The 13,419-nt window shown below is 62.8% G+C and overlaps 1 protein-coding gene across 2 annotated transcripts in view; it reads left to right on the forward strand.

Annotated features, from left to right (window-relative positions):
- The first annotated feature begins 1,473 nt into the window (after window positions 1-1,473).
- SAMD11 (sterile alpha motif domain containing 11) overlaps window positions 1,474-13,419 on the forward strand; it is a 74,843-nt gene continuing 62,897 nt past the window's right edge. Inside the window, exons 1-2 of one of the 2 annotated variants that reach the window (XM_054292115.1) lie at window positions 1,474-1,948; window positions 3,711-3,802. In XM_054292115.1, coding sequence (XP_054148090.1) covers window positions 1,489-1,948; window positions 3,711-3,802 — 552 coding nt within the window. In that variant the 5' untranslated portion in view covers window positions 1,474-1,488. Of the gene's footprint in view, window positions 1,949-2,927; window positions 3,004-3,710; window positions 3,803-13,419 lie in introns of those variants that run through there. The other variant, XM_054292116.1, reaches the window with a different exon arrangement.

The raw sequence follows: 13,419 nt of genomic DNA on the forward strand, positions 1-13,419 counted from the left end.
CATCCCTTGATCTCTCTATCCCGCGATCCATCCATCCATGCATCCATGGATCTATCCACATCCATCCATCCCTCCATCCATCCATCCATCCATCCATCCATCCATCCATGGATCTATCCACATCCATCCATCCATCCATCCATCCATCCATCCATCCATCCATCCATCCATGGATCTATCCACATCCATCCCTCCATCCATCCATGGATCTATCCACATCCATCCCTCCATCCCTCCCGGATCCAGCTCCCATCGGCCGGGCACTGCCAGCCCCGTGCCCGGGGGTTCCGGGGGGTGGCACAGCGAGTCCCGGCCGTGTCCCCGCGGGTCTGTGTCCCCCCGGTGGCCCCGGGCAGGCTGATCCGGCGCTGGCCCCGCCGTCCGTCGCTCACCCCCTCGCCGCCGCCGGCGCGGCGCTTCCCAGCGCCTCCGCTGTTTAAATGGGCCAAGTTAGAGAAGCGGCGGCGGCGGCGGAGGGAAATCTTGTTTGGTCGGAGTCTCCGAACTGTGCGGTGACTTCTGAGCCCCGATCAATGCGTGTCTGTCCCGGCTCGGGGGCCCGGCCCGGCCCGGGAGCTGCGGGGAGCGCAGCGCTGGCGGGGACGGCTCTGTAGATGTCCGTGCGGCCGTGCGTGTGCGGAGCGCTTGTATTTATAGATCTATATATTTATATACGTGTGCACACAGAGGGGCGAGGAGCGCAGCCCCGCGCTCGGGCACGCTTCCTGCGGGAGCGGGGATTCAAACGCGGGGAGCGGAGCGGCTCCGCCGGGAGCGGGGCGAGGCCGCGGCGCAGGTGGAGGGAGGCGGCGGCCCCGGGGAAAGTTCGCCGCCGCCCGGGCGTCTGGAGCCCCGCGGGCAGCGCCGGCCCCGGCCGCGGCTCCGTCCTCCCGCCGGGCGCCGGCGGGGCGGGGAGGGGGCGCGCGGCGGCGGCGGGGGCGCAGCGTTTAATTTTAATTATTGCATATAAATAAATAAACCAGGTGTCAGTTTAAAGGAAGCGGGGGGGCAGGGTGAAAGGGGGCTGGCTGGCTGGCTGGCTGGGCGGCGGGGAGCCCTCCAGCCTGGCGAGAAGGTGGGTTGATCTAGGGGAATCAATAAGCTTTTTTTTTTTTTTTTTTTTCCTCCTTACACCAAAATAATGTCTACGGCAGCAGAGACCTCTCCGAGATGTCAGGTATTAGTCCGGAGGGGCAGATCTGCGAGGCACACGGCAGCTCCCGGGTCTACGGTCCATTAGGCTCTCCGTGGGAGAGGGATCCCGGACAGCTCTGCTGGGGGACCAGCCCAGGAGATTTGTTAGCGGGCTGCTCCGGGGGATACCAGCCACCTCCGGCACCCGAGCGCCAAAGGTGCCCGTGCTGCTGCTGCTGCTGCTGCTGGCGCATTTCGGCCAAACTCCAGCCGGAGCCGGGGCAAGTTGAGCCGGAGGCGTTGCAGCCGCTGTGCTTCGGAGACGCCGGGGCGCACGGGGAGCGCGGCGGCACCATGCCTGCCATCAAGAAGGAGCGACTTGACAGGGAGGAGATGGCCCTGGCGGCTTTCAACCAGCCCATGGAAACCCTGCCCGAGTACCTGGCGCCCCTGGCCGCCGCTGCCATGCCGGTGGTCACCCCGCACCCGCCGGCGTACGAGCACATCTTCGCCCACCGCGCGTACCTGGGCTTCCAGGAGCCCCACCCGCACCACCCCCAGCACCTCCCCGAGGACCTGATGCTGGAGAGGTTCTCCTCCATCCCGGATTTCCAGCCCTTCTTTGACAACGGGGAGCCTTGCATCGAGGTGGAGTGCGGGGAGAACAAGGCGCTGCTCTACATCAATAAGTTGTGCCAAGGGAGCAAAGGACCCTCCATCCGGTACCGGGGAGAGTGGCTCACCCCCAACGAGTTCCAGTTCGTCAGCGGCAGGGAGACGGCCAAGGACTGGAAGCGCAGCATCAGGCACAAAGGTAAAGGCAGCGCCGGGGTCCCCGCGCCGCCTCGCTCCTCCTCGCATCCTCCCTCTCGCCCCGTGCTCGGGCAGAACCGAGCCCCCTCCCCGCTGCCCCGGCCCCTCTCTGCGGATCGCCGCGCCGCGGTACCGCCGAACTTTTCCGAGCCATTTGGGAACGCTTCCCTTTGGGGTGGGGTTGGCTTTTGGGGAAGGCGGGGGGGATCTGGGGGGCTCCTCTCCGCCGGGGAGAAGTTTGATGTGGCGCGGGGGGGAGAGAGATTTGAACAGCGGGCGGGTGGCGGGGTGCGCGCCCCGGGGCTTGGGGTGCCCGGGGTCTCGGGGTGCTCGGTGCTTGGGGTGGTCTGTGCCCGGGGTTCGGGGGGCTCGGTGCTCGGGGTGCTCGGTGCCGGGGGCTCGGGGCGGTCGGTGCTTGGGGAGCTCGGTGCCCCGGGGTTCGGGGCGCTCGGTGCGGTCGGTGCCAGGGGCTCGGGGGGCTCGGTGCGGTCGGTGCCAGGGGCTCGGGGGGCTCGGTGCCCCGGGGCTGTCGGTCTGTCGGTGGCCCCCTGCCCTCCCTCCCTCCCTCCCGCCGCCCCTGCGCGCCGCCGGCGGTGTCGGTGTCGGCGGCGGCGGCGGCGCCGCGGGGAGCGGCAGCGCGGCCCGGGCCGGCACCGGCGGGGCGGCGGGCGGGGCTCGGGGGTGTTCCCCTCGCAGCTGGGTGGTGCGGGCCCTCCGCGGCGCCGGCGGCTGCTGACGGGCGCCTGCCCTGCCTCCCTCCCCTCCCCGCCCGAGCCGGCGCCGCAGTCGCGGCTCCGCTGCCGCCGCTGCTGCTGCGGGCGGCAGGTGGAGAGCGGGCCCGGGGGGAGCGGCGGGGGCGGGCGGGCACGGCCCGGGCGGCTCCTGATGAGCGCAGGGCTGGAGGCGGCGGCCCGGGGGGCTGAGGAGCGATTAGGAGGTGACTGACACCTCGGCGCGGTATCGATCGCCGGGGAGCGGGGGCCGCGCTAATTGCCGCCGCCCGGCGCTCTGATGGCTGCGCGCCCGCTGCCTTCGGGAAGCCTCAGCCGCTCTGGGGTGAGTCAGGAGGAGCGGCGGGAGGTGCCCGGGGCCGTGCCCGCTGCGGGGGCTGCGGAAGCTGCGGGAGCGCCTCCGCTTCCCCGGGGCTGCGGCAGCGCCGGCACCGAGCCCGGCGGGGCTAAGGGGGCTGTGCGGGGCTCCCCTACCCGGGACCCTCGGGGGCTGTGCGGGGCTCACCTTCCTGAGACCCTCGGGGGCTGTGCGGGGCTCCCCTTCCTGAGACCCTCGGGGGCTGTGCGGGGCTCCCCTTCCTGAGACCCTCGGGGGCTGTGCGGGGCTCCCCTTCCTGAGACCCTCGGGGGCTGTGCCGGGCTCCCCTTCCCGGGACCCGCGGGGATTGTACCCGGCCGTGCCGGGCTCCTCTCCCTGGGACATGCGGGGATTGTACCGGGCCGTGCCGGGCTGTGCCGGGCTCCCCTTCCCCGGGACCCGCGGGGGTTGTACCCGGCCGTGCCGGGCTCCTCTCCCCGGTTCCTGCCGGGGCCGTGCCGGGCTGTGCTGGGCTCCCTTTCCCCGGGACCCTCGGGGCACAAACTCGGTTGCATTGCAGTCGGGGATGGTGCTGCTGGGCAGGCAAGGGGAGGGCTGTTTATATGGGAGCAAACTCGTGCCTCCCCCGTCCCCCCTTCCCTAAATACTTTCCTTTTATAAACGTGCTGATTTCTTTTTTTTTCTTCTGTTTTTTTCTCCCCTTCTGCATCTAGGGAAAAGTTTGAAGACTCTTATGTCCAAAGGAATCTTACAGGTACATCCTCCAATCTGTGATTGCCCTGGGTGTCGAATTTCGTCTCCAGTGGTAAGATTATTGTTAAACTATGTGCTTTGGTTAAGACATCTTCCCTCTCCTCTGCCTCCTTCCCTTAAAAAAAAAAAAAAAAAAAAAAAAAGAAAAATTCCCTTTGCTCTTCTATGCTGGTGGAACCGTGAGGGTCGTGGAGGCTGCCAGAGCCCTGCCTGCCCTGGGAGGGTTCCTGCAGTGTTAGAGAGGAGCTTGGAAGCAGAGCAGACGGCAAGAAGAGCAGTGTTTGAGCTGAAGGAAGCAGCACTCGGTGGCATTTTTTGGTTTTCAGGGGGAGCTCTGTGTGTGTGCAGAGGCAAATCATTGAGGAGCCGCTTTGGTGTTCCCACCCCTTGGTTTCTGTGCATTGTGCACAGGTGTGAAAGTGGCTAAATAAAGCAAAAGGGAAATGTAATTGTAGCCCACGTGTTAGAGTGAGAGGAGGCCTTGTACAAACCGTGGTGAGGTGAGCTGCATGAGGAACAACTCAAATGCTGACAGCTTGAGCGTCGTTCATGGCATAGCTCACTTATGGCTTTTGTAGATCTTTCCTTCCCAGATTTGGGGTTCCTTGTGTATTCTTGCTTTTATCCTGAGAATTTCAAAGTCTCTCATCAGCATTTTCATAGGAAAGATGTTGATGGTATAAATAAAAGGTGACTGGAATTGTAGTAAAGTAAGGCCTTAAAACAGTTCATGGTGTGTAAAAATAACCATAAAGTACAATAACTGGGAGGGCAGAAGCAGCTCTTGGTCTGAAAGAGCAACAACTTAAAACATTGCCAGTAGCACTGTGGAAACAAATACAGGTGGAAATTTACGTGATTTTATCCACTGGAAATCATCCATTTTTGGTTTTGTTGCTTGCTTGGGCTGGAGTGGGCAGTCTGTGCTCAGATGCAGCGTCTGTGATTGGAAAGGACAGAGCTGGGAGTTCCAGTCCTGCCTGGTGCCTCTGTGTTACAAACACCGCGGGAAAGGGTTCAGAGCAGTAACCCAGAGCTCAGAAATGAACGGGGAGATGTGCCCTGCCTGTGTGGTGTGGCACAGCCACCCACAGCCCTGCCTGGTGTTTGACCCCACTGTGCTGGGACCTGGCTCTCCCCAGCCCCGGCAGTGGGGGGCACAAGGTGGGATGGGGTGTGAGCAGCTCCCTCCAGCTGGGAGTTCTGTCTGTCTGTCTGTCTGGTCACTTGTGTGGCTCAGAGCCAGAATCTGCCGGTGCCAGGGGTGTGCTGTGGTGAGGGGATGTGAGCAGTGCCAGGCCAGGTGATGCTGTGGGATGTGAGCAGTGCCTGGCCAGGTGATGCTGTGGGATGTGAGCAGTGCCAGGCCAGGTGATGCTGTGTGGGGATGTGAGCAGTGCCTGGCCAGGTGATGCTGTGGGATGTGAGCAGTGCCAGGCCAGGTGATGCTGTGTGGGGATGTGAGCAGTGCCTGGCCAGGTGATGCTGTGTGGGGATGTGAGCAGTGCCTGGCCAGGTGATGCTGTGTGATGTGAGCAGTGCCAGGCCAGGTGATGCTGTGTGGGGATGTGAGCAGTGCCTGGCCAGGTGATGCTGGCTGCTGGGTGTTTTCTGGGCTAGCAGTACCCAAAATTCACGATGCACTTTCCTAGCAGCAGCATTTTCAGGGTTTTCAGGTGAATTTCCGGCACAGACAGCTCTGCATGAAGCCAGTGTGTGGTACAGTATTTGAGAACTGGGTTTGGAAAGTGTAGATAGAGGGGAAAATGAGGTTGGTGCAGCTTTGGGCAAGGAGAAATAAATCTTTCTGGATTTGCCTCCCACTGCTTCCCTAGCTGGAAAAGGGGTTTAGGATGTCAGAATTTGCACAGCAAGGCCAGAGCCCAGTGAGGAGCTCTGTCAGAGCTGTTTCTCAGTGCTCCCTGCACTTTCTGTGCTGTGCTTCGCTCCTGTCCCTCACCAAAGGACAGTTCCACGTTTCGAACCTGAATTCTTTGTGGTAGCTGCATCCACTGCCCATCCAGAGCAGCCACACAAGGAGGAGGATTAGGAATTTGGCATGGTTTTTATTTCCCCATTTAGTGATTGCCCATTCGAGCACCGCTGAGATCCAGGGGCTGATTCTCCTCAGAAGTAGAAATGCTTTATATTTCATAGTGCAGTGACAGAGACTTGCAGTGCCCGGTCCTGGTGTGATCGGTGGGGCTGTGCAGATGGGGAGCTGGTGCTGTCTGCTGCTGCTGCCACGCTCTGCAGTCGGTCCTTGGGCAGCGGGGATGGGCCGGCAAAACCGGGGCAGTGCCGTGGCAGGGTCGGCACCTCTGCGTGATCCATCAGCCCATCGGGCAGCAAAGGCAGCGCTGTGCTCCGGGCTGAGCCCTGCGGGAGCGGTGACAGTGTCCCCCGTGTGCGTGTCCCCCGTGTGCGTGTCCCCCGTGTGCGTGTCCCCCGTGTGCGCCCTGGCATCCCCGAGCGTGTCCCCTGTGCGTGTCCCCTCCCAGTCCCTGTCAGCCCCGGGGCAGCGCCGGCGGCTCCGAGCCCCTGCCCGCTCCGGCCGCGCTCGGTCTGGAGGGGAAATTGCAGCGACCGCAGCGCCGGGCTGGCAGCGCCCCGGGCCCCCCGGTCCCCCCGCTCCCCCCCGGCCGCCGCTGGCGCCGCGTTCCCCGCCCGTGACCCGGCGGCCCCGGGGCCCGGCGCCCGCCCCCCGCCGCCCGCGCCGCTCGCGCTGCAGCTGCAGACGGGGCCGGCGCCGGGGCCGCTCCGCACCGACCGCCGGTTTCCTGCCCCGAGCCTCGGGGGGAGCGGCCCCGCCGGCGCCTCCGCCCCCGGCCTGCCCCCGGCATCCAGGCCGGCAGCCAGGCATCCATCCGTCCGTGCGTCCGTCCGTCCATCCTTGCGTCCATCCATCCATCCATCCCTCCATGCGTCCATCCATCCATCCATCCAACCATCCACCCGTCCGTCCATCCCTCTGTCCATCCCTCCCTCCCTCCCCTGGCATGCAGGCAGGGCTGAGTGCCCTCCCCAGGGCCGAGGTGCAGGCACAGCCGTGGGGAACCAGGGGCTGCCCCTGGGCCTTGTGCCCTCACTGAGGTTTCTGGATGGGAGAATGGCACAGGTCCCTTTGGTTTTGGGGAGGCACAGGCTGCCAAACCTTGCAGAGTGAGCTGCCAGTGTGAGCAGGGCTCTCCCTGTCAGTTCTGGGCAGGCACAGTTCGTGTTGTGTGGAGCCCTGGACGGGTTCCAGTGTGTTCTGGTGAGCCCCATTCCCTGCAGGGCTCCCTCTGCTCCAAACCCACCCCTGCATCCTCTCCATCTCTGCTTTTAGCCCACAGCCAGGGCTGGAGGGGAGAGCAGCTCTGAATTCCTTTTTGAGGAACCAAAATGCCTCAGATCTGTGAACTCCAGCATCACAGGTCCAGGATAACAGTGGAGGGACAAACCTAACCACTGGATTGTTTCCCTTACAGACAGAGTGTGACCCTTGCTGTGTGTTCCATTCTCTGGTGCAGCCTCTGAAGGGGAGTCAGGGCTGGAGGCTGGCTGCTCCTCATCCTCTTTTCCCTCTGTTTCCCGTGGATATTTGGTTTCTGGGATAGGGTTTCTGTTGGAAATGTGGCCCTTAGGGGGTTCAGGTAGAGAAAACCCATCTCCCCATGTTGTGGCGTGGCCACATTCAAACAAACAAACCAAAGGAGCCGTAAATGATGTTTGGGTTTGCCCCTGTCCATCCCATGCAGAGGCACAGGGTGGCTGTGCAGGGCTGAGCACTGGCAGTGGGAATTCATGTGCTGGGCCGTGTTTTGCTCTTGGTTTGATTTATGTGTGATTCCTTTATTTGCTGCTTTTTGCTTTCCTCATCGTGGTTGTTGTTTTCCTTTGCTGCCCTGAGGTTCAGGCCCCAGTCCAAGACTTTGTCAGGGATGGAGGGAGGAACTCTGTGCTGCTAACTTCAAAAATGCCAGTGAGGAGCAAATCTGTTTGTTAGCCCTGAGGTTCCTGAGCCTCCTCCTGGGCCCTGTTTGGGTGGAAGGCAGCTCTGTGTGTGCCCCGAGTGGGCTCTGTGTGTGTGCCCAGAGTGGCTCTGTGTGTGTGCCCCCAGAGTGGCTCTGTGTGTGCCCAGAGTGGGCTCTGTGTGTGTGCCCAGAGTGGCTCTGTGTGTGTGCCCAGAGTGGCTCTGTGTGTGTGCCCAGAGTGGGCTCTGTGTGTGTGCCCAGAGTGGCTCTGTGTGTGCCCAGAGTGGGCTCTGTGTGTGCCCAGAGTGGCTCTGTGTGTGTGCCCAGAGTGGCTCTGTGTGTGTGCCCAGAGTGGGCTCTGTGTGTGCCCAGAGTGGCTCTGTGTGTGTGCCCCCAGAGTGGCTCTGTGTGTGTGCCCAGAGTGGCTCTGTGTGTGCCCAGAGTGGCTCTGTGTGTGTGCCCAGAGTGGCTCTGTGTGTGTGCCCAGAGTGGCTCTGTGTGTGCCCAGAGTGGCTCTGTGTGTGTGCCCAGAGTGGGCTCTGTGTGTGTGCCCAGAGTGGGCTCTGTGTGTGTGCCCAGAGTGGCTCTGTGTGTGTGCCCAGAGTGGGGTCTGTGTGTGTGCCCAGAGTGGGGTCTGTGTGTGTGCCCAGAGTGGGCTCTGTGTGTGCCCAGAGTGGGGTCTGTGTGTGCCCAGAGTGGGCTCTGTGTGTGCCCAGAGTGGCTCTGTGTGTGTGCCCAGAGTGGCTCTGTGTGTGTGCCCCCAGAGTGGCTCTGTGTGTGTGCCCAGAGTGGCTCTGTGTGTGTGCCCAGAGTGGCTCTGTGTGTGTGCCCAGAGTGGGCTCTGTGTGTGCCCCCAGAGTGGCTCTGTGTGTGTGCCCAGAGTGGCTCTGTGTGTGCCCAGAGTGGCTCTGTGTGTGCCCAGAGTGGGCTCTGTGTGTGCCCCCAGAGTGGCTCTGTGTGTGTGCCCAGAGTGGCTCTGTGTGTGCCCAGAGTGGCTCTGTGTGTGCCCAGAGTGGCTCTGTGTGTGTGCCCAGAGTGGCTCTGTGTGTGTGCCCAGAGTGGCTCTGTGTGTGCCCAGAGTGGGCTCTGTGTGTGTGCCCAGAGTGGGCTCTGTGTGTGTGCCCAGAGTGGCTCTGTGTGTGTGCCCAGAGTGGGCTCTGTGTGTGCCCAGAGTGGCTCTGTGTGTGCCCAGAGTGGGCTCTGTGTGTGCCCAGAGTGGGCTCTGTGTGTGCCCAGAGTGGCTCTGTGTGTGTGCCCAGAGTGGCTCTGTGTGTGTGCCCAGAGTGGGCTCTGTGTGTGCCCCAGAGTGGGCTCTGTGTGTGTGCCCAGAGTAGCTCTGTGTGTGCCCAGAGTGGGCTCTGTGTGTGCCCAGAGTGGGCTCTGTGTGTGCCCAGAGTGGCTCTGTGTGTGTGCCCAGAGTGGGCTCTGTGTGTGCCCAGAGTGGGCTCTGTGTGTGCCCCCAGAGTGGCTCTGTGTGTGTGCCCAGAGTGGCTCTGTGTGTGCCCAGAGTGGCTCTGTGTGTGCCCAGAGTGGGCTCTGTGTGTGCCCAGAGTGGCTCTGTGTGTGCCCAGAGTGGCTCTGTGTGTGTGCCCAGAGTGGCTCTGTGTGTGCCCAGAGTGGGCTCTGTGTGTGCCCAGAGTGGCTCTGTGTGTGTGCCCAGAGTGGGCTCTGTGTGTGTGCCCAGAGTGCGCTCTGTGTGTGCCCAGAGTGGGCTCTGTGTGTGCCCAGAGTGGGCTCTGTGTGTGTGCCCAGAGTGGCTCTGTGTGTGTGCCCAGAGTGGGCTCTGTGTGTGCCCAGAGTGGCTCTGTGTGTGCCCCCAGAGTGGCTCTGTGTGTGCCCCCAGAGTGGCTCTGTGTGTGCCCAGAGTGGCTCTGTGTGTGCCCAGAGTGGGCTCTGTGTGTGTGCCCAGAGTGGCTCTGTGTGTGCCCAGAGTGGCTCTGTGTGTGCCCAGAGTGGGCTCTGTGTGTGTGCCCAGAGTGGCTCTGTGTGTGCCCAGAGTGGGCTCTGTGTGTGTGCCCAGAGTGGGCTCTGTGTGTGTGCCCAGAGTGGGCTCTGTGTGTGTGCCCAGAGTGGCTCTCTGTGTGTGCCCAGAGTGGCTCTGTGTGTGCCCAGAGTGGCTCTGTGTGTGCCCAGAGTGGCTCTGTGTGTGTGCCCAGAGTGGGCTCTGTGTGTGCCCCCAGAGTGGCTCTGTGTGTGCCCCCAGAGTGGCTCTGTGTGTGCCCAGAGTGGCTCTGTGTGTGCCCAGAGTGGGCTCTGTGTGTGTGCCCAGAGTGGCTCTGTGTGTGTGCCCAGAGTGGCTCTGTGTGTGTGCCCCCAGAGTGGCTCTGTGTGTGCCCAGAGTGGCTCTGTGTGTGTGCCCAGAGTGGCTCTGTGTGTGCCCCCAGAGTGGCTCTGTGTGTGCCCAGAGTGGCTCTGTGTGTGTGCCCAGAGTGGGCTCTGTGTGTGCCCCCAGAGTGGCTCTGTGTGTGTGCCCAGAGTGGCTCTGTGTGTGCCCAGAGTGGCTCTGTGTGTGCCCAGAGTGGGCTCTGTGTGTGCCCCCAGAGTGGCTCTGTGTGTGCCCAGAGTGGCTCTGTGTGTGCCCAGAGTGGCTCTGTGTGTGTGCCCAGAGTGGCTCTGTGTGTGTGCCCAGAGTGGCTCTGTGTGTGCCCAGAGTGGCTCTGTGTGTGTGCCCAGAGTGGCTCTGTGTGTGTGCCCAGAGTGGGCTCTGTGTGTGTGCCCAGAGTGGGCTCTGTGTGTGTGCCCAGAGTGGCTCTGTGTGTGTGCCCAGAGTGGGCTCTGTGTGTGCCCAGAGTGGCTCTGTGTGTGCCCAGAGTGGGCTCTGTGTGTGCCCAGAGTGGGCTCTGTGTGTGTGCCCAGAGTGGCTCTGTGTGTGTGCCCAGAGTGGGCTCTGTGTGTGCCCCCAGAGTGGGCTCTGTGTGTGTGCCCAGAGTAGCTCTGTGTGTGCCCAGAGTGGGCTCTGTGTGTGCCCAGAGTGGGCTCTGTGTGTGCCCAGAGTGGCTCTGTGTGTGTGCCCAGAGTGGGCTCTGTGTGTGCCCAGAGTGGGCTCTGTGTGTGTGCCCAGAGTGGCTCTGTGTGTGCCCAGAGTGCGCTCTGTGTGTGCCCAGAGTGGGCTCTGTGTGTGCCCAGAGTGGCTCTGTGTGTGTGCCCAGAGTGGCTCTGTGTGTGCCCCCAGAGTGGCTCTGTGTGTGTGCCCAGAGTGGCTCTGTGTGTGTGCCCAGAGTGGGCTCTGTGTGTGTGCCCAGAGTGGCTCTGTGTGTGTGTGCCCAGAGTGGCTCTGTGTGTGCCCAGAGTGGCTCTGTGTGTGCCCAGAGTGGGCTCTGTGTGTGCCCAGAGTGGCTCTGTGTGTGTGCCCAGAGTGGGCTCTGTGTGTGCCCAGAGTGGCTCTGTGTGTGTGCCCAGAGTGGCTCTGTGTGTGCCCAGAGTGGCTCTGTGTGTGTGCCCAGAGTGGGCTCTGTGTGTGCCCAGAGTGGCTCTGTGTGTGCCCAGAGTGGCTCTGTGTGTGTGCCCAGAGTGGGCTCTGTGTGTGCCCAGAGTGGCTCTGTGTGTGTGCCCAGAGTGGGCTCTGTGTGTGCCCAGAGTGGGCTCTGTGTGTGTGCCCAGAGTGGGCTCTGTGTGTGTGCCCAGAGTGGGCTCTGTGTGTGTGCCCAGAGTGGCTCTGTGTGTGTGCCCAGAGTGGCTCTGTGTGTGCCCAGAGTGGCTCTGTGTGTGTGCCCAGAGTGGCTCTGTGTGTGCCCAGAGTGGGCTCTGTGTGTGCCCCCAGAGTGGGCTCTGTGTGTGCCCCCAGAGTGGGCTCTGTGTGTGCCCAGAGTGGGCTCTGTGTGTGCCCAGAGTGGCTCTGTGTGTGCCCAGAGTGGCTCTGTGTGTGTGTGCCCAGAGTGGCTCTGTGTGTGTGCCCAGAGTGGCTCTGTGTGTGTGCCCAGAGTGGGCTCTGTGTGTGCCCAGAGTGGGCTCTGTGTGTGCCCAGAGTGGGCTCTGTGTGTGTGCCCAGAGTGGGCTCTGTGTGTGCCCAGAGTGGGCTCTGTGTGTGTGCCCAGAGTGGGCTCTGTGTGTGTGCCCAGAGTGGGCTCTGTGTGTGCCCAGAGTGGCTCTGTGTGTGTGCCCAGAGTGGGCTCTGTGTGTGTGCCCAGAGTGGGCTCTGTGTGTGCCCCCAGAGTGGCTCTGTGTGTGCCCAGAGTGGGCTCTGTGTGTGTGCCCAGAGTGGCTCTGTGTGTGCCCAGAGTGGGCTCTGTGTGTGTGCCCAGAGTGGCTCTGTGTGTGTGCCCAGAGTGGCTCTGTGTGTGTGCCCAGAGTGGGCTCTGTGTGTGTGCCCAGAGTGGGCTCTGTGTGTGCCCCCAGAGTGGCTCTGTGTGTGCCCAGAGTGGGCTCTGTGTGTGTGCCCAGAGTGGCTCTGTGTGTGCCCAGAGTGGGCTCTGTGTGTGTGCCCAGAGTGGCTCTGTGTGTGTGCCCAGAGTGGCTCTGTGTGTGTGCCCAGAGTGGCTCTGTGTGTGCCCAGAGTGGCTCTGTGTGTGTGCCCAGAGTGGCTCTGTGTGTGTGCCCAGAGTGGGCTCTGTGTGTGTGCCCAGAGTGGCTCTGTGTGTGTGTGCCCAGAGTGGCTCTGTGTGTGCCCAGAGTGGCTCTGTGTGTGTGCCCAGAGTGGGCTCTGTGTGTGCCCAGAGTGGGCTCTGTGTGTGTGCCCAGAGTGGGCTCTGTGTGTGCCCCCAGAGTGGCTCTGTGTGTGCCCAGAGTGGGCTCTGTGTGTGTGCCCAGAGTGGGCTCTGTGTGTGTGCCCAGAGTGGGCTCTGTGTGTGCCCAGAGTGGCTCTGTGTGTGCCCAGAGTGGGCTCTGTGTGTGTGCCCAGAGTGGCTCTGTGTGTGTGCCCCCAGAGTGGGCTCTGTGTGTGTGCCCAGAGTGGGCTCTGTGTGTGTGCCCAGAGTGGGCTCTGTGTGTGTGCCCAGAGTGGCTCTGTGTGTGCCCAGAGTGGCTCTGTGTGTGTGCCCAGAGTGGCTCTGTGTGTGCCCAGAGTGGGCTCTGTGTGTGTGCCCAGAGTGGGCTCTGTGTGTGTGCCCAGAGTGGCTCTGTGTGTGTGCCCAGAGTGGGCTCTGTGTGTGCCCAGAGTGGCTCTGTGTGTGCCCAGAGTGGGCTCTGTGTGTGCCCAGAGTGGGCTCTGTGTGTGCCCAGAGTGGCTCTGTGTGTGTGCCCAGAGTGGCTCTGTGTGTGTGCCCAGAGTGGGCTCTGTGTGTGCCCCCAGAGTGGGCTCTGTGTGTGTGCCCAGAGTAGCTCTGTGTGTGCCCAGAGTGGGCTCTGTGTGTGCCCAGAGTGGGCTCTGTGTGTGCCCAGAGTGGCTCTGTGTGTGTGCCCAGAGTGGGCTCTGTGTGTGCCCAGAGTGGGCTCTGTGTGTGTGCCCAGAGTGGCTCTGTGTGTGCCCAGAGTGCGCTCTGTGTGTGCCCAGAGTGGGCTCTGTGTGTGCCCAGAGTGGGCTCTGTGTGTGTGCCCAGAGTGGGCTCTGTGTGTGTGCCCAGAGTGGGCTCTGTGTGTGTGCCCAGAGTGGCTCTGTGTGTGTGCCCAGAGTGGCTCTGTGTGTGCCCAGAGTGGCTCTGTGTGTGTGCCCAGAGTGGCTCTGTGTGTGCCCAGAGTGGGCTCTGTGTGTGCCCCCAGAGTGGGCTCTGTGTGTGCCCCCAGAGTGGGCTCTGTGTGTGCCCAGAGTGGGCTCTGTGTGTGCCCAGAGTGGCTCTGT

The sequence above is a fragment of the Melozone crissalis genome, unplaced genomic scaffold (genome assembly GCF_028551555.1).
Source record: "Melozone crissalis strain CALT ecotype California unplaced genomic scaffold, PUWL_Pcris_2 ptg000107l_1, whole genome shotgun sequence".
Classification (NCBI taxonomy): Eukaryota; Metazoa; Chordata; class Aves; order Passeriformes; family Passerellidae; genus Melozone; species Melozone crissalis.